The sequence below is a fragment of the Leptonychotes weddellii genome, chromosome 14, assembly GCF_054177405.1.
Source record: "Leptonychotes weddellii isolate Sample4059 chromosome 14, ASM5417740v2, whole genome shotgun sequence".
NCBI classification, from domain to species: Eukaryota; Metazoa; Chordata; class Mammalia; order Carnivora; family Phocidae; genus Leptonychotes; species Leptonychotes weddellii.
The window spans coordinates 47,834,379-47,854,344 of NC_138382.1; the positions used below are offsets into that span (position 1 = coordinate 47,834,379).

The window sequence follows — 19,966 nt, forward strand, 5'->3', positions numbered from 1 at the left end:
CAAGCCAAGCTGTAAAGACCTCTGGCTATTTCTTTCATGTATTGGCTTGAGATGTTGCTTAGGACTTGCTTTAGGAACATTATATGTGTATCCCCATGCAATTTTCTTTTCCAGATTCAAAAGATTTGGGGTTGTCAGATGTCTTTTCCAAGGCAAATTGATTAATTAGGCTGAATGAAACTGTGGGACAAAAGCTTAATTTCCCCACACTGTGAACACCTTAACTTACTGGCTGGGTTTAGTCACCCACTTTGTGGCTTTGAACAGCTCTCAAGATAGTTTAGAAGGTTTTAGAGATAAGAATTAGGTCCCATATTGTGTGTCTTGCTCAAAGTACCAAACCATACGTATTATATGTGCTGAGGAAACATTAATTAAATGAACAAATGAACTCAGTACATTCACTGTTCTAGTGTATTTAAGTAAAAGGGGTGAATTTTCTTTGCTTCACTTGTTTTCAGCACATTTGATGAGAAGTCTATGGCTGTCTTACCACAACTTAAATGTGTGATTCTGAGAACATGTATTTTATTTTTTTTAAGATTATTTATTTATTTGAGAGAGAGAAAAAGAGAGCACAAGCAGGCGGAGGGGCAGAGAGAGAGGGAGAAACACTGTTGAGCAGGGAGCCTGATGCAGGGCTTGACCCCAGGACCCTGGGATCATGACCTGAGCCAAAGGCAGACGCTTAATTGACTGAGCCACCCAGGTGCCTGAGAACATGTATCTTAATAGAACAGGGAAACCAAGCTTTCTCTAAAGTGGGAACTTGAAACTTCATGTGATGGATAGCTGTTGTCTCCCTGAGAATATCTTTCTGCTTTTTTGCTAGAATGGGCCTTTTTTCATTTTTCTTGCATTTCCTTTCAAATAATCCTGTATTTCAATAAGAGCTTTCTGGAGGATGTTTTTAGCATAATATAAATATTTGCTTGTTCCACTTTAAGACTATAATTACGTTTGAGTTGGCCCTTCCAAGCTGATATTCTACCATGTATGATGCTGTTTTTGCTTAGTGGTTATGTGGCTCTTTCTGGAATGATTTCTTTTCAAAAAATTTTTTCCTATTTGTTATTACAGGATAATCATTGTGTTTATCTCTATCCTCTGACAAATATTTTGTTTATAAATGACAGTGTCTATTTTAACTGGGTTCTCCAGGGGCTGAGTGGAGTGAACTGATATACTCCCAGTGTCCCTTACCTGCCTCTGACCACAATTTCCCATCAGATTTAGATCTTCTCATGGGCTGTTTTACTTCTGCTTGGACTCCCTTTCATAAATCTTGTAAAGAAGCCTTGCCTTTTCCTAAGTTTCCTATATATAGTTTGTAAGTTGAGGGCACTGTTACTATTAATAATAAAACATATAGGGCGCCTGGGTGGCTCAGTTGGTTAAGCGACTGCCTTCGGCTCAGGTCATGATCCTGGAGTCCCTGGATCGAGTCCCGCGTCGGGCTCCCTGCTCGGCAGGGAGTCTGCTTCTCCCTCTGACCCTCCCCGCTCTCATGTGCTCTCTCTCATTCTCTCTCTCTCAAATAAATAAATAAAATCTTTGAAAAAAAAAATAAAACATAAAACTGCTTGGTAAGGGTAGAGATTATAGACTTGCAGACTTGGCAGTAATGCCCTCCTTACTTACCCCCATTTTTTTTTGTGAAAACGCATTAATCTAACGATGTTTGTAGTTCCAGAGGCGAGGAGACGGATGGACAAAGGCATTTTTGTATGGATCCTTACATACTTTTCTAGGAACCTAAAGAATGGTTGTAGCATTCTGGGACATTTTGATTTTCCCTGACAATAGGATCCTGGTGAGAAAGTATTCAAGGTTTAGCAAAACAGGAGATGTAGATGTAGGAGATGTATATTTCATATTATTTGGCTTTTTTTTTTTTTTCCAAATTTATTTTTTTTAGTAATCTCTACACCCAGCATGGTGCTCAAACTCACAACCCTGATATCATGCTCTTCCTACTGAGCCTGCCTGGCACCCCTATCTGGTTTTCTTTAAAGGGATTTATTCTTTCCTTCAGTGAGATTAGTCGCCTGGACCTGGGTCTAAGTGTGGAGGTATGGAACAAAGGACTGATCTGGGACACCATGGTGGGGACCGTGTGGATTGCACTGAAGAATGTTCGTCAGTCGGATGAGGTTAGTCAATGCGTTGCCCGTTTGGAGGTATAGTTCTAGCCCATGCTTGTCCCCATCCTAGCTCCATTCAGCTAATATTCACCATGCATCTCAGATTGCTCTGTCCCCCTTTCTAATTAGTGAGCATGCAACTAGCCTATTCTTAACCTCACACAGAGGTTCAATGGATTTTATTTAAGTCTTGTCTTCTCTCTACCTTATGACTGTACTCAGAGGTGCCAGAACTTCTCTTTAGCCATATCAGGTTGATAGCCCCTTCTGAGTACTGTGTGTGAGGGAGAAGGAGAGAAGAAGGAGAGTAGGTGTGTGTATGTGATCTAGGATACCTGTGGTTTCTGCATTTTCCTCTAAGAAGCTATCCTGGGATAAGTCCCATTAAACTTCCTCAGCCTGGATCCCGTTCTCTGCTTTATTTCTTTGAGTCACCAATTCCCAGGGAACTGGTTTCAGTCTTCCATCTTCCACATATAACCCTAACAGAGTTTAAGGAATTAACATGGGTGGCAATTGTTATACACTCTGTCTCTATACATTATTTCCAAGAGTGGTTTTCTACTCCATTTTCCCAGATTAAAACATAACTCAGCATCATTTCCCCATAGACACTCACTTTGAACCTGGAAAAAATGTACTGTATTCCTGTTTGGCTTTAGCATTGACTATGTGTTTTCTCTGGGAGTTGGGATAGTGCAGGTGTGCCTCTCTTTCCTAAAGTCTTTTAGTTCTGGCTCTCTCTACTTCCCCAGGCATATGGGCCGTTCATTTTTATTGTGGCTCCAGTTCAGATCTATTTTAAGTAGCAATGTTAGTAGCTCTTTACTGATTAGAAGTAGTAACACATATTAAGTGACACAGTCATTAAAAATTGTGCAGATTAAATATTGATCTATAAAGATATTTGGTTTTTGAGTTTGGGTACTCCAGAATTCTATGTTCAGTGGGCTTGCAGAGAGCTGAGCACGGTGAAAGCTGCTCTTCCACCAAAGAGGGAGAACAGAAACCACATAGCCGCAGAGGCAGGTGGTGACAGTGGTGTGTTTGCCTCATCAGGATGTGAGTGGTCCCCAGGAGCTCTCCAACAATGACATTGAGAAAAAAACACCAGCTCTAAAACAGGAGGAGGGGAGCCATGAAGAAATAAAGTTTAACCTTAGATCTCTGTTTTCTAGGAAGGGCCTGGGGAGTGGTCCACGTTGGAGGCAGAGACATTGATGAAAGATGATGAGATCTGTGGAACTAAAAACCCAACTCCTCATAAGATTTTGCTTGATGCAAGATTTGAGTTGCCTTTTGGTGAGTCTATTGAATTAGACTTTAAAAACCATTTAACACTTTTTACCATATTGTTAACAATTGTTTGCTAGTCTCATTACTGTATTTTTTGTATTGTCAGCTGTCCCCTTTGAGGGCATTCTGTCGTCTTCTACCCTAGTCCCTATAACACCTAGCCCAGGAATGGTACAGGCTGTAGATACTCATTAAATAATCCACACTAAGTGTATTCTCTTCAAGTCAATAGGTTTCTCTGACTATTTTAATGACTTAGGAAATACTTGCTTGTTAGAGAGCAGTGATTTATTCTTTTGATAATTTAACATTCATTGTCTTGAAGTGAATGTATACCTTGTGATTTGTCAATTTAAACATTGAAGTAGCATTAATAAATAGAAAAGTATTTAAAAAATAAGTCAGAGAAAGACAAATACCATATGATTTCACTCATGTGGAATTTAAGAAACAAAATAGATGAACATAGGGGAAGGGAAGGAAAAATAAGATAAAAACAGAGAGGGAGGCAAACCTTAAGAGACTCTTAACTCTAGGAAACAAACTGAGGGTTGCTGGAGGGATGGTGGGTGGGGAGATGGGGTAATTGGGTGATAGGCATTAAGGAGGGCACTTGAGGTAATGAACACTGGGTGTTATATGCAACTGATGAATCACCAAATTCTACCCTTGAAACTAATAATACACTACATGTTAACTAAATTGAATTTAAATAAAAAACTAAAAAAAATAATTTTTAAAAACAAAAAATACATGTTCATGGCAAAAATAGGTTTTTTGTATATATACAATTTTGCTAGAGAGTGGATCTGTGGAGCTCCTTACAACTGTCAGTCCATCCCTCATTGCATTTTATTTTACTTATTTTTATTTTAAGTAGGCTTCATGCCCAATGTGGGCTTGAATTCAGGACCCTGAGATCAAGAGTCGCATGCTCCACGGACTGAGCCAGCCAGCAACCCCCAAGGCATTTTAAAAAGACATTCCTCTTTCAACACTGCATCATTTATATCGTGTCATTGGTGGCAGTGTACATTTCTATCTAGATTTTGAGTTTCATGAGGGCTCTTGTGTACTTTATTTTGGTATCTTTAGAGTTTGCTTGGCACATAATAGGTGTCTGATAAATGGTTTTTTGAGTAAATGTTAAGGTAAAACCTCAGATAAGTGAGGTCTGTCTTTGATGTGAGTTAACGTGACTGTGCTAAGCTTGGGCCTCTGTGATAACCACATTTGGCATACAGTTTTCAAAGGCTTAATAAAGGGAGGCGCCTGGGTGGCTCAGTCTGTTAAGCCTCCGATTCTTGATTTCAGCTCAGGTCATGACCTCACAGGGTCATGAGATCGAGCCCCAAGTGGGGCTCCCTGCTCAGTGCAGAGTCTGTTTCTCTCCCTGTCCCTCTGCCCCTCCTCCTGCTTGCATGCATGTGTGTGCACTCGCTCTCTCAAATAAATAAATATTCAGAAAAACTGAAAATAAAAGGCTTAATAAAGGGTCTTTCTATGGGAAGAATTTTAGCTTACAGTGTGCCATATTTTGGCAATGGAATTTTCTTTTGGGTAATTAAAAAACCTGTGAAATACTCTATTCAGTTATATACTTTTTTTTTTTTTTTTTTAGTCAAGAATAATTCTGTTTAACACTTGGTATACATATGAATAAAGGCTTTGAGTACACACTGGATTCAAATAAAGGTATTACAGGCATAACTCATTATAATTTATTTTACAACTAAATAACAAAAAAGCTACTAGCTGAAAAGAACAGTGGAGATTTGTTTTCCAGTATTCTTTGATTTGGACTTCCCTACCCCCGCCCCTTGCCAACTGAGCTCACTTCTCACCATTAGTCCAAAATGCTGACTTCTCTCCACCAGGCCTTCTGGCACACCACACCACTGGCCTCTCTAGTTCAGAGAAAATAGTGTCGGGCCTGTGGCTCAACAGTCTTTATCCTACTATGGTTCCAGCTTCAGGTGCCTAAGTACATGCCTTTGGTCACTGGAGACTTTTAAACGGCACCAGCTGGTGCTCTGGCTGATTTGGACCTTAAATGCTACTACCCGCCAGACAGGGGGCTCCAACTGGATTCCAAATCTGTTCCTCAAATTATTTTTCAAAAAAGATTTTTGAAAAAGAAACTTATTAGAACAAGGCCATCTTAGGAATGTTCTCAAATAAAGTCTCTACGTCAGCTTTTGGCTGATATTTAAAATTACAGATAATGAATATGACCTCCCCATCAGGTGTGAGACGAAACCAGCAGCTTCTGGGGCTTGGTCTACAGTGTTCAGAAAAAGGCAGTGCCTTAAAGAGTCAGACTAGTGACGTCGCAGCCCCAGTGGCCTCTGTCAGTGAGGCCTTGCCAGTCCCCAGCGGACAGACACACAGTGTCCAGCACCAGTCCTTGGGCCCTCCCCTCTTCCTGAGATGCAGAAGCAGGATCAGTGCGAGGGGAGCAGCCTGTACTTCTGCTGGAGGATGGCTGCAGTACTCTCTAGGGCACAGCCTGGACGAATGATGTCAAACTTTCCAGGTACAGACAGATCAACCACAGTTGAGCCCAGGCGATACTCCGGGCTCTGGCCATCCCCAATTAGTCCCCCATCAATGACCAGGGACAACTGAGGCCAGAGGTCCTGGAACTCCTCGACATTCAGAGAACTGGCCTGGGAGCTGAGGTTGGCACTGGTGAGAGCGACTGGTCCCCCAAACACCTGGACCAAATCCTGTATGAAGGCATGGTCAGGAATCCGGATGCCTACAAGAGGAGTAAAGGGGTTCAGGTCTTTATTGAGCTCCTCCGAGCGTTCCAACACCAGGGTCACTGGTCCTGGTAGTAAGTCTTTCAGGAGCCCCTCAGGTACCCTCACATGGCAGTACCGGTAGACGTCGGCCACGCGGCCCAGGCAGACGGCCAGCGGCTTGGCCTGCTGCGGCCCTTGAGGCGGTACACAGCGCCCAGTGCCGCCGAGCAGCTCGCCGAACAGGCCAGGCCGTACAGCGTGTCGGTGCGGACGGCCACCACGGCGCCGGCGGGCAGCTCGGCCACGGTGGCCCGCAGCGCCTCGGTCCAGCCGGCGCGCTCCGGGCTTGCGGTCCGCACGGCCCCACTCCCCGGGAGCCGCAAAAGCCGGGCCCCCGGCGCCGCCGGAGTGGGGCTCGGCGGGCGGAGGAGGCAGCCCCTCCGGGCGGAGCCCCCCGGCCCCTCGCTCAACCCCACAGTGGCAGCCACCGTGGCCCTCAGCCCCCTGCACGGACGCGCCGGAGACATCCCTATATACCATTATTTTTTAAAAATAGTAACATGAATTTTTTTATTATGTTGAAAGTTCAGAAAATACAGGTATGCAAAAAGAACATTAAAATTTCGTGTGTGTGTGTTTAACTGATTGAGCTATCCAGGTGCCCCAAGATTTCATTCCTTTGCTGGCTGAGTAATATTCGTGTGTGTGTGTGTGTGTGTGTGTGTGTGTGTGTGTGTGTCTCAGATCTTCTTTATCGTGTGTGTGTGTGTGTGTGTGTCTCAGATCTTCTTTATCGTGTGTGTGTGTGTGTGTGTGTGTGTGTGTGTGTCTCAGATCTTCTTTATCCATAGAATGGAGTTTTCTGTTTCTGCAAAGAACCATTATTGAGATTTTGATAGCAATTGCATTCAATATGTAGATCACACTGGGTAATGTTGACATTTTAACAATATTAAGTCTTCTGATCCAATGGGAATAATAGTACATTATTTTGTGTTTTTTTTGTGAAGATTCAAGATCAAGTTCATGGCAAGAACCAAGCCCACCAGTAAAATTAGTCCATCACTTTCTAACTTTGATTATTTGATGGAATAAAGGATTATTGACCCATGATTAAATTAATAACCTAGTAATGTAGTTTCTTCTTTTTTCATGGTAGATATCCCAGAGGAGGAAGCCAGATATTGGACCTACAAATTGGAACAAATCAATGTCTTGGGAGCTGACAGTGAGGTAGGAATTGCCTTATTTGCAATACAGAGAGATGGGGAAAATTTCTTTCTAGGACACTGTAATTTGCCAAGGGAGGGACCCAGGAGCATGTTAAAAAATGAAAGAATTTAAGCTGCATTAAGGAAAGAAGGCAACTGGAAGATCACTGGGCATTCATTAGAAGAACCTGTCTCCCACTTTTTCTGTTTTTCTCGTTGTGCCCCATAAATGGCTGAGCTGGCATTTAGTCTGACTCTAGACTCTGAGTGAGAGCTTATACTAGTTAAACTGTCCTCTTGTTACACAGATGAGCAGAAGGCATTTCGTCTGCTAATCCCCAGATTTTTGGATGTACAGTTGACCCTTGAACAATAGGAATTTGAACTGTGTGGGTCCACTTGTACACAGATTTTTTTTTTTTTTTTAAAGATTTTTATTTATTTGTCAGAGAGGGGGGTGGAGAGAGAGAGAGTACAAGCAGGGGGAGCAGCAGGCAGAGGGAGAAGTAGGCTCCCCGCTGAGCAAGGAGCCTGATGCGGGACACTGTCCCAGGATGGTGGGATATGACCTGAGCCCAAGGCAGACGCTTAACTGACTGAGCCACCCAGGCATACTGTACCCAGATTTTTTTTTTTTTGGATAAACACTGTGCTGTAAATGTATTTACTCTTATGATTTTATTAACATTTTTTTCCTCTAGCTTGTAAGAATACAGGATAGAACACATATAACATGCAAAATATGCTTTAATTGACTGTTTATTGGTAAGGCTTCCAGTCAAAAGTAGGCTATTAGTAGTTAAGTTTTTGGGGGATCAAAAATTATATGTGAACTTTTGCCTGTGTGGAAGGTCAATGCCTGTGACCCTCCATTGTTCAAGAGTCAACTGTATATTGTTATTTGTATGTTATTTTTAGGGATGCTTAGGGTATTACATTGCTTGGTCCTGTCTTATCTCCAGAGAGAAGTCTGGTGCACAGAAGGGAACACAGTCAACTTAGTCTGAGCCATCAGGAATGGGGGATGTGTTTGTTATTGGTGGTGAAGGGAAAAGATAAGATTTTCATTTTTGGGCACGTTGGGCTGTTAGAAAATTGGTCTGATTATAAGGTAGAATTTGGAGTGCCAGTGGATATTTCAATGGAAATGTCTGATAAGGAACTTTAGGAAAGAATATGAAACTCAGGGTTAGATAGGGTGAGGAGCTATAGGCATAGAATTTGGATTCATGAATGGTAGCATTGATTCATAATGGTAGCATTTGGAGTCCCAGGAATAGAAGAACTCACTCAGGTAGAATATATAGAAAGTATTGAAGAGGAATGAGGACAAAATCTTGGGGGAACATCAAAGATAGAATATGGAAAAAAAACAAAGAGATGGAGAAAGAGTTGCCTGAAGAGAGCAAGTAGGAGAAAAAGGTTCATGGAATAAAGGAAAAAAGGGTTTTAAGGCAGAAATTCTTGATACTGTCAAATGTTATTAAGAACAAAGATGATAAGTAATGAAATGGAGCTGTTGCACTTGGCAATTAATGACCAGTATCTTTGGATTAGTGCAGGAAGCCAAAATGAAGTGTTTTGATGAGTATATGGGTTTCCTAAGGCTGCCATAACAAAGTACCACTAGCTAGGTGGCTTACAAAAACAGAAATTTATCTTCTCACAATTCCGGAGACTAGAATTCTGAAATTAAGCTATTGGCAGGGTCAGTTCCTTCTGGATGTTCTAAGGAATTGTCCTATGCCTCTCTTCTGCCTTTTGGTGGTTTTCAGTAGTCCTTGCTGTTCCTTGGCTTGAAGACGCGTTGTTCCAATCTCTGCCTCTGTTATCACATGCCTCTCTGTCTCTCAGTCTGTCCTCACAATGTGTTCTCTTGGTGTGTCTCTGTCCAAATTTACATTTATGTTATAAGGGCAACAGTCCTTGGATTAATTGGATTACATCTATAGAACCCCATTTACAAATAAAGTCACATTCACAGGTACTGGGGATTAAGACTTCATCATATTTTTTTGAGGTACACAATTCAACCCACAATGAGTTAAATCAAAGATGAAGAAATGGAATTTGTGACAAGTGCAAACTACTCTTGTCAGGGTTTTCTCGTAATTTAACTGAATCCTCTATAGGCTTCCTATTATTAAACTACATAACTCTTCTCATGCCCAAGCCAACATCTCAACTTTTCTTGTTTATTGAAATCTCCAATCTTTCTTTTTCCCTTGATCCAATCTTTCTTTTTCCCCGGATAAATGCCAGATCGACACTATCTTTGTATCCATTTTACCCTTCGTGCTTTTTGTTTTCCCGTAGCTGGTATACAGTTTTCCAAACTCCCATCTTCTTTTTTTTCCTAGTAGAGAAACACATTGCTGAATGCCTAGCTGGCTCAATTGATAGAACATGCAACTCTTGATCTTGGGTTTAAGTTTGAGCCCCGCATTGGGTGTAGAAATTACTTAAAAATAAAATCTAAAAAAACCCCCCACATTGTACTTTTGATTTTATAGGCTTACCGTGTGTCACTATGTAGAATCAGATGAAGAAGTTAAAACAATAAAAAACCAAATGTAACTTATACAAATATTGCAGAATTTTACAAGTTCTAAAAATGGTGGTTCTTCGTCTGTGGTTCTCAACTCCCTCTAAGATTTTTGCTTTTTGTTTCTATTCTAGGATTTGAAGTTTACTAAGTTTACCTCTTCTATTCCTTCCTTTATAACCCTCTTGTTGTTTTAAAGATTTGTTTATTTAAGGGAGGGTGAAAGAGAGAAAGGGAGAAATGTGGGTGTAGGGGCAGAGGCAGAGGGAGAGAGAGAATCCTCTAGCAGACTCCCTGCTGAGCATGGAGCTGGATGCGGGGCTTGATCCCAAGACCCTGAGATCATGACCTGAGCCAAAATCCAGAGTCAGCCGCTTAACTGACTGAGCCTCCCAGGTGCCCCATCCTCTTGTTTATTTAATAGTTTTTTGAAATAGAATTCACATACCATACAGTTCACACATTTAAAGTATACAATTTAGTATATTCAGAGTTGTACATCCTTAGAATATTTTCATTACTCCATAAAGAAATCCTGTGCCTTTAGCCATCATATTCCAATTCCCTCATCTTCTGAGTCCTAGGCAAACACTGATGTACTTTCTATCTCTCTACATTGGCTTATTCTGGACATTTCATATAATGGAATTATACAGTATGTGGTTCTTATGATTGTCTTCTTTCCCTTAGCATAATATTTTCAAAGTTTCTTCCATGTTGTGGCATGCATCACTACTTCATTCTGTTTCATTGCCAAATAATATCCCATTTATGGTTACACTGCATTTAATCCATGTATCAGTTGGTGGACAATTGGGTTGTTTCCACTTTTGGCTGTTATGGATAATGCTGCTATTAACATTGATGTACAGATTTTTTTGTTTGGACATTAGTTTTCTCTTGGTATACACCCAGGAATGAAATTGCTGGATCACACGGTAACTATGTTTAACTGTTTTAAAAATGCTAGACTTTTTTTCCAAAGTGATGGTACCATTTTACATTCCCACCAGCAATGTACAAGGGTTCTATTTTCTCCACATCCTTGCTAACTCTTGTTGAATATAGCCGTCCTATTGAGTGTGAAGTGGTATCTCATTGTGATTACCACTTTATTTAAAAATTTTATTACTGAGATTTTCTACCATGAAAAATATATAGAATTACTCTATTACTCTTCCTTCTTTTTGCTGGAATATTTTAAGACCAATCCCAGACATCATCATGTTTCACCCATAAATACAGTAGTATACATCTTTATTAGATAATGCCTTAAAAAAATCCCACGTGCCTTTAACACATCACATTTAATAATTTCTTTTCGTTTTCCTTCCTTCTCTTTTTTTTTTTTTTTTTGAGAGAGAGCATGAGGTTGGGGGAGGGGGAAGGGCAGAGGGAGAGAGAGAATCTCAAGCTGACTCCATGCCCAGTGCAGAGCCCAATGTGGGGCTCCATCTCAGGACCCTGAGATCATGACCTGAGCCAAAATCAAGAGTCAGATGCTTAACCGACTGAGGCACCCACATACCCCAACATTAATTTCATGTCATTTAATACTTACTGACTTCAGATTTCCTTTATTGTCTCAAATCTGTATTTTTACAGTTGATTTGTTCAATTCAGGATCCAAACAAGTTGTTCATACTATGTTTTTTAAATCATTTTTACTCTATAACTGTTTCCTCTTCCCCCATTTGTTTTATAGAACGCTACATATTCTGGGTTTGGCTGATGATCCCCATTTCATTTACCATTTTCCTCTATCTCAGATTCTTCCTTTAAACTGAAAATTGTATCTAATAGTTTGAGGATTAGATTGAGACTTAGATTGAAGTTTGTTTTTTTTTTTTGGTAGGGAGATGTTGTCTTATCTCACTTTAGTGATGTTAAAATTCAACAGTGGAGATGCATGTATTACTTCATTTACTTTCACAATAAACATCATCCATGTGGAAAAAAAAATTCAGCAGTGGATCAGTGGATTCAACTGGTGTCAGCCAGTTTTATCCATAATAAAACCTTCCCACCAGACTTTTCTCACCTGGTTTTAGCAGCAATCATTGTTATTTTAGTAGGGCTTGCAAAATGTTGATTTTCTAATTATAAAAGAACTTTCTCTTACAAGGTATTTGGTTCACTTGTAATAAAGTCTGTTCAAGAAAAATATTCTCTTGGGCATCTGGTGGCTCAGTTGGTTAAGTGCCTGCCTTCGGCTCAGGTCATGATCCCAGGGTCCTGGGATCGAGTCCCGCATCGGGCTCCCTGCTCAGCAGGGACCCTGCTTCTCCCTCTCCCTCTGCCACTTGTTCTCATTCTCTCTCTCTCTGTCAAATAAATAAATAAAATCTTAAAAAAAAAAAAAAGAAAAACATTTTCTTTGTCCATTTTCAAAGTAATAGGCAACTTCTCAAGGCAACAAATGCGTTTTCTTTTTTTTTTTAGTGGTGTATCACTATGAATTTATGGATTTTGATAGTGATTTGTTTTAATCCATTGCAGTCATTATTCTTTTTGATACTAAAATCTCATCTTGGTTAGTGGGATCTTCTTCAAGTTGGATTGTGTGTGCTTTTTCTTTTTTCTTGTTTTTATCACGTAAAAATTTTAAGGAGACATAAAAATAGAGGGAATAATAAAATGAAATCTGTATACTTATTCCCAAATGATTCAGTAATTATCAAGATCTTGTCATATTTGGCCACAAAATCATTTAAAAAAACACAGTGTAGGGTCTTATCTGTTTATTCTCAAGTGTATATGTAACAGTTTTCATACACAGGAACCCCTTGGCTCAGAAGCACTGAGTCAGGTTTGGCTTAGGGATCTACCATTTGATAGAGTTGGATTGTACCACCATTTATTACTTTTCCTACTCATGGGCAATTAGGTTTCCACTATTACAAATGTATGCTACAGTGAACATCTTTATTTATTTATTTATTTATTTGAGAGAGAATGAGAGAGAGAGAGAGAGAGCACATGAGAGGGGGGAGGGTCAGAGGGAGAAGCAGACTCCCTGCTGAGCAGGGAGCCCGATGTGGGACTCAATCCCGGGACTCCAGGATCATGACCTGAGCTGAAGGCAGTCGCTCAACCAACTGAGCCATCCAGGCGCCCTACAGTGAACATCTTTGAGTCTATTTCTCTGTGTTTATGTATGAGGGATTCTCTGAATATATACCCAGAAAAGTAGAATTTTTTTTTTTTTTTAAAGATTTTATTTATTTATTTGAGACAGAGAGAATGAGAGACAGAGAGCATGAGAAGGAGGAGGGTCAGAGGGAGAAGCAGACTCCCCGCCAAGCAGGGAGCCCGATGCGGGACTCGATCCAGGGACTCCAGGATCATGACCTGAGCCGAAGGCAGTCGCTTAACCAACTGAGCCACCCAGGCGCCCGAAAAGTAGAATTTTTTGGTTGTTGGATATGCTCTGTTCAGTCTTACTAGATATTGGTAAATTGTTCTCCAAAATAATTGTACCAATTTATATTCCATTTTCCTGCTTCTCTGTATACTTACTGATACTTGATATTACCAGATTAAAAATTTTTGCTAATTAATGGGTTTAGGCCATTATTGTTTTAATTTGTATTTCTCTGTTTATTGGTGACATCCATTCATTCATTTACTCAACAAATAACGTAACCAAACACTAAATACCAGGCATTGTTTTAGATGTTTGGTAAGGTCAGAGGTTAAACAAAGATCCCTGTTCTCATAGATCAAATAAAAGGAAACAGACAATAAGCAGGAAATGAAATAAATATGGTGTTAAAGTATGAGAAGTACTGTAAAGGGAAACCTATTTTCTCCGTGTAGGTTTTGCATTTCTTTTGTTAGATATTTATTCCTAATCATGTGTTTTTTTTAAAAATTACATTTTCTAATAGTTCATTACTGTTGTGGTGAGCGCTGTGTATTGTGTAAGACTGATGAGTCACAGGGGCGCCTGGGTGGCTCAGTTGTTAAGCGTCTGCCTTCAGCTCGGGTCATGATCCCAGGGTCCTGGGATCGAGCCCCGCATCGGGCTTCCTGCTCTGCGGGAAGCCTGCTTCTCCCTCTCCCACTCCCCCTGCTTATGTTGCCTCTCTTGCTGTCTCTCTCTCTGTCAAATAAATAAATAAAATCTTTAAAAAAAAAAAAAAAAAGACTGATGAGTCACAGACCTGTACCCCTGAAACAAATAATACATTATATGTTAATAAAAACAAAACAAAACAAACAAACATTACATTTTCTAATAGTTCATTGCTGTTATAAGGCAATGCTTTGGTGCTCATTTTTAGTATTGACCTTATTCAGCAACTTTTTAAATTTTATTTTAATTCCAGTATTATACACAACCTTATATTAGTTTCAGGTGTACAGTATAGTGTTTGAACAATTCTAGGTATTACTCTGTGCTCATCATGATAAGTGTACCCTTAATCCCCTTCACCTAGCTTATTCCCCACCCCGCCAACTCTCCTCTGATAACCATCAGTTTGTTTGTTTTTTTTTTTTTAAAGATTTTTTTTTTATTTATTTGAGACAGAGAGAGATATAGCGAGAGAGGGAACACAAGCAGCGGGAGTGGGAGAGGGAGAAGCAGGCTTCCCGCGGAGCAGAGAGCCCGATGCGGGGCTTGATCCCAGGACCCTGGGATCATGACCTGAGCCGAAGGCAGATGCTTAACGACTGAGCCACCCAGGCACCCCACCATCAGTTTGTTTTAAGAGTCTGTTTGGGGCGCCTAAGTGGCTCAGTCATTAAGCATCTGCCTTTGGCTCAGGTCATGATCCTGGGGTTCTGGGATCGAGCCCCATATTGGGCTCCCTGTTCAGCAGGAAGCCTGCTTCTTCCTCTCTGACTCCCCCTGCCTGTGTTCCTGCTCTCGCTATCTCCCTCTCTGTCAAATAAATAAATAAAATATTAAAAAAAAAAAGTCTGTTTTTTTGTCTCTTTTGTTGTTGTTGTTCATTTGTTTCTTAAATTCCACATTTGAGTGAAATCACATGGTATTTGTCTTTCTTTGACTTATTTCATTTAGCATTATACACTCTAGATCCATCCATGTTGTTGCAAATGGTAAGATTTCATTCTTTTTTGTGGCTGATTAATACTCCACTGTGTATATATACTACATCTTTTTTTTTTTTTTTTTTTTTTTAAGATTTTATTTATTTTTTAACAGCGAGAGACACAGTGAGAGAGGGAACACAAGCAGGGAGAGTGGGAGAGGGAGATGCAGGCTTCCCGCTGAGCAGGGAGCCCGATGCGGGGCTCGATCCCAGGACCCTGAGATCATGACCTGAGCCGAAGGCAGACGCTTAACGACTAAGCCACCCAGGCGCCCCTATACTACATCTTTTTTATCCATTCATCTGTCTATGGACACGGGTTACTTTCATAATTTGGGTATTGTAAATAATGCTGCTATAAACATAGGGGTACATATAACCTTTTTTTTTTTTAATTTAATTTAATTTTTTTTTAAAGATTTTATTTATTTATTAGAGAGAGAATGAGAGACAGAGAGCATGAGAGGGAGGAGGGCCAGAGGGAGAAGCAGACTCCCCGCCGAGCAGAGAGCCCGATGCGGGACTCGATCCCGGGACTCCAGGATCATGACCTGAGCCGAAGGCAGTCGCCCAACCAACTGAGCCACCCAGGCGCCCCATATAACCTTTTGAATTAGTGTTTTCACACTCTTTGGGTAAATACTCAATGGTGGAATTGCTGGATCATATGGTAGTTCTATTTTTAACTTTTTGTGGAACCTCTATACTGTTTTCCACAGTGGCTATACCAGTTGCATTCCCACCAACAGTGCCCGAGGGTTTCTTTTTCTCCACATCCTTGCCAACACTAGTTTCTTGTGTTTTTGAGTTTAGCCATTCTGATAGGTGTGAGGTGATATCTCATTGTTTTGATTTGCATTTCCCTGATGATAAGTGATGTTGAGCATCTTTTCGTGTGTCTGTTGGTCATCTGGATATCTTCTTTGAAGAAATGTCGGTTCATGTCTTCTCCCTGTTTTTTAATTGGGTTATTTTATTTTATTTTTTTTTTAGATTTTTTATTTATTTATCTGAGACACAGAGAATGAGAGAGACAGAGAGCACATGAGAGGGGGGAGGGTCAGAGGGAGAAGCAGGCTCCCTGCGGAGCAGGGAGCCCGATGCAGGACTTGATCCCGGGACTCCAGGATCATGACCTGAGCCGAAGGCAGTCGCTTAACCAACTGAGCCACCCAGGCGCCCTGGGTTATTTTTTTGGTGTTGAGTTGTAGAGGTTCTTTATGTTTTGCATACTAACCCCTTATTGGATATGTCATTTGTAAATATCTTCTCCTATTCAGTAGGTTGTCTCTTTGTTGATTTTTTTTCCTTTGCTCTGCAGAAGCTTTTTATTTATTTATTTTTAATTTTTTAGAAGATTTTATTTTTTTATTTGTCAGAAAGAGTATGCGCATGTGCGCCAGCACAAGCGGGGAGAGTGGCAGGCAGAGGGGAAAGCAGGCTCCCTGCTGTGCAAGGAGCCTGATGCGGGACTCAATCCCAGGACCCTGGGATCTTGATCTGAGCTGAAGGCAGACGCTTAACCAACTGAGCCACCCAGGCATCCCAAAGCTTTTTATTTTTAAAAAAATATTTAATTTTTTAAGGTAAGTTCTTTGAACTCATGACCCTGAGGTCAAGAGTCCCATGCTCTATCAACTGAGCCAGCCAGGTGCCCTAGAAGCTTTTTATTTTGATGTAGTCCCAATAGTTTATTTTTTCTGCAATTCTTAATAGTTTTACTAGTTTAGAGATTCTCTTAGATTTTTTTTTGTGTAACTAGTTTCCACATCTTTGAAAATAATAATAGTTTTTAATCTCTTTCCAATCTTTATGCTTTATTTTTTTAGCATTTGAAGTTTTATACATATATTTTTATTAACAGACTTTATTTTTTTTACAGCAGTTGTGGATTTATAGAAATGCTGAACAGGGGGCGCCTGTGTGGTTCAGTTGGTTAAGCATCTGCCTTCGGCTCAGGTCGTGATCTCAGGGTGCTGAGATGAAGCGCCCGTCAGGCTCTCTGCTCAGCAGGGAGCCTGCTTCTTCCTCTCCCATTCCCCCTGCTTATGCACTCTCTCTGTCAAATAATTAAATACTATCTTAAAAAAAAAACAAAAACAAAAAAAAAGAAATACTGAACAGCTGCTACGGAGTTTCCTTATTACCTCTTTTTCACCCCCTCCCTATAATTGTACCTCTTATTAACATCATACATTAGTATAGTAGATTTGTTATAATTAATGAAGAAATATTGATATGTTATTATGAACTTAAAAGTTAATGTTTTATTATATTTTATTAACTACAAATAAAATAAAAAGTCATGGTTTTTTCAACTTTCCTTAGTGTTTACTTCATGCCTTTTTTGTGTCTCAGGATCTCACCCAGGACATTGTGTTACATTTAGTTGTCATCTCTTGGCTGGTCATTTTCTCAGACTTTGCTTGTTTTTGCTGTTCCCTTATTTTAAAAAGTTAATTGCATAAAACATCCAGTGTAATTTTTAATACTTGGAGTGAAAGTGGGAACCTTTTTTTTTTTTATCCTGACCATAAGGGGAATACTTACTAAATCCTAAAGTATGATGTTTGCTATAGGTTTTGATAGGTACTTTATCAAATTAAGGAAATTCTATTTTCTTGTCTAAGAATTTTTGTCATGAAAAAGTAAGGTATTTTATCAAGGCTTTCTGCATCCATTAGGCCACAAAGTTTTTCTTTAATCTGTGTATTGTGTTGAATTACATTAACAGATTTTCTGATATTAAACTATCCTTGCATTTAAAGCACAACTGGTTATAATATATGGCCATTTATATACCAATATACATGAATATGCACACATACACGTATCTATTTACATAGTAACATTACAACACTTATATATTATGGATAAATAATATGTGATGGATTTAGTTTAGTAATATCAGATTTTTCCATTTATATTCATGATGAGATTGGATATAATTATCTAGGACATTTTGTTTTCCTGGGGGAGGTGTGTATTTTTTTTTTTTTTTAATTTAAATAAACTCTACCCCCAATGTGGGACTCAAACTCACGGCCCTGAGATCAAGAGTATGTTCTACTGACTGAGCCAGCTAGGTGCCCCTCTGGTTTTTTTTTTTTTTTTTGGTACATATGTATAATAGATTTTTCCTTAGCGCTCTTAATATTTTTAATTAGGCTTTAGTTGGTCTTCGTCTTTCTGCTTTGAGCCTGTAGGATATTCATGAAATATGTCTTCTGAAAATATCTACTCTTGTCTCTCTCTCTTTTTTTTTTTTTAAAGAATTTATTTTTTGTCACAGAGGGAGAGCACAAGCAGGGGGAGAGGCAGGCAGGGGGAGAGGCAGGCAGAAGGAGAAGCAGGCTCCCTGCTGAGCAAGGAACCCGATGTGGACCTGATCCCAGGATTCCGGGATCATGACCGAAGCCGAAGGCAGATGATTAACTAACTGAGCCACCCAGGCATCCCTCTACTCTCATCTTTTAAATTTGAATTCTTCTAGTTTAATATTTAAAGTTACAGAATTTTGGGGGTTCCTGGCTGGCTCAGTCAGTAGAGCGCGTGACTCTTAATCTCAGGGTTGTGAGTTCAAGCCCCATGTTGGGTGTGGAGCCTACTTAAAAAAAATTAAAAATTAAGTTTCAGAATTTTCTCACTGTTAGATCTGTGTACTGCCTACAAAGATCATCATCATTTGTAATGGTTACTATTTATAACTAAGTCCGTTTTTTACTTTGGAGTGGTAGGTTGCTTAACCTTCAAGAACTTTTTGAGCATTTTTATGATTGGCAGATTTACTATTACTATTGTTTAAGTTGTGCTTAACTTCACATTATTCCCTATTGGAATTAGTAATAGCAGTATCTACCTCTGATATTTGCATCATAGTTTATTGCTGGTAAAGTACTTCATATATAAAAGTATATTTACGTACAAAACTGTTTTGTATTTTGTATTCAACTACTTGAAATGCCCTTTACCATTAATACTCCTATGTAAGCCACCATAAACCTTTGTCTGGATTATTGCAATAATTAGTCTTTCCTTCTTGTTCCCTATAGTTCACCTCACACAGCAGCCAGAAAGACTTTTAAAGTGTAATCAAGGGGCACCTGGGTGGCTCAGTCATTGGGCGTCTGCCTTCAGTTCAGGTCATGATCTCAGGGTCCTGGGATCGAGTCCCGCATCGGGCTCCCTGCTCAGCGGGGAGCTTGCTTCTCCCTCTCCCACTCCCCCCTGCTTGTGTTCCCTCTCTGGCTCTCTCTCTCTCTGTCAAAAAAAAAAAAAAAATCTTAAAAAGTGTATTCAATTCAAGTCATAACCCTCTTGTGTTTAAAATTATAAATGGCTTCCCAATACACTAGAATAAAATCCAAACTCTTTTTTTTTTTTAATTTTTTAATTTTAATTTTTATTTTTTTTAAAGATTTTATTTATTTATTTGAGACAGAGAGAATGAGAGAGAGAGAGCACATGAGAGGGGGGAGGGTCAGAGGGAGAAGCAGACTCCCCGCAGAGCAGGGAACCTGATGCGGGACTCGATCCCGGGACTCTGGGATCATGACCTGAGCCGAAGACAGTCGCTTAACCAACTGAGCCACCCAGGCGCCCTAAAATCCAAACTCTTTACCATGATATACAAACTCTGTCAAGGCCTTTGTACATAATGGGTACTCAAGAACTATCTGCTGAAATTGCACTACTGGGTATTTACCCCAAAGATACAAATGTAGTGATCCGAAGGGGTACATGCACCCAGTGTTTATAGCAGCAATGTCCACAATAGCCAAACTATGGGAAGAGCCAAGATGTCCAATCAACAGATGAATGGATAAAGAAGATGTGGTGTATATATATACAGTGGAATATTATGCAGCCATCAAAACCCCCCCCACGAAATCTTGCCATTTGCAATGATGTGGATGGAACTAGAGGGTATTATGCTAAGCAAAATAAGTCAATCAGAGAAAGA

General features: G+C 40.0%; 1 protein-coding gene and 1 pseudogene across 1 annotated transcript in view; one reads left to right on the forward strand and one right to left on the reverse strand.

The window, feature by feature from the left end:
* The window catches only part of UNC13B (unc-13 homolog B), a 196,105-nt gene that overhangs the window by 44,194 nt on the left and 131,945 nt on the right, over nt 1-19,966 (forward strand). The window contains exons 4-8 of the mRNA XM_081803128.1: nt 2,036-2,153; nt 3,323-3,446; nt 7,347-7,420; nt 8,169-8,182; nt 11,347-11,386. Coding sequence (XP_081659254.1) covers nt 2,036-2,153; nt 3,323-3,446; nt 7,347-7,420; nt 8,169-8,182; nt 11,347-11,386 — 370 coding nt within the window. The remainder of the gene's footprint in view (nt 1-2,035; nt 2,154-3,322; nt 3,447-7,346; nt 7,421-8,168; nt 8,183-11,346; nt 11,387-19,966) is intronic.
* On the reverse strand, nt 5,148-6,714 carry LOC102739683 (threonylcarbamoyl-AMP synthase pseudogene; annotated as a pseudogene).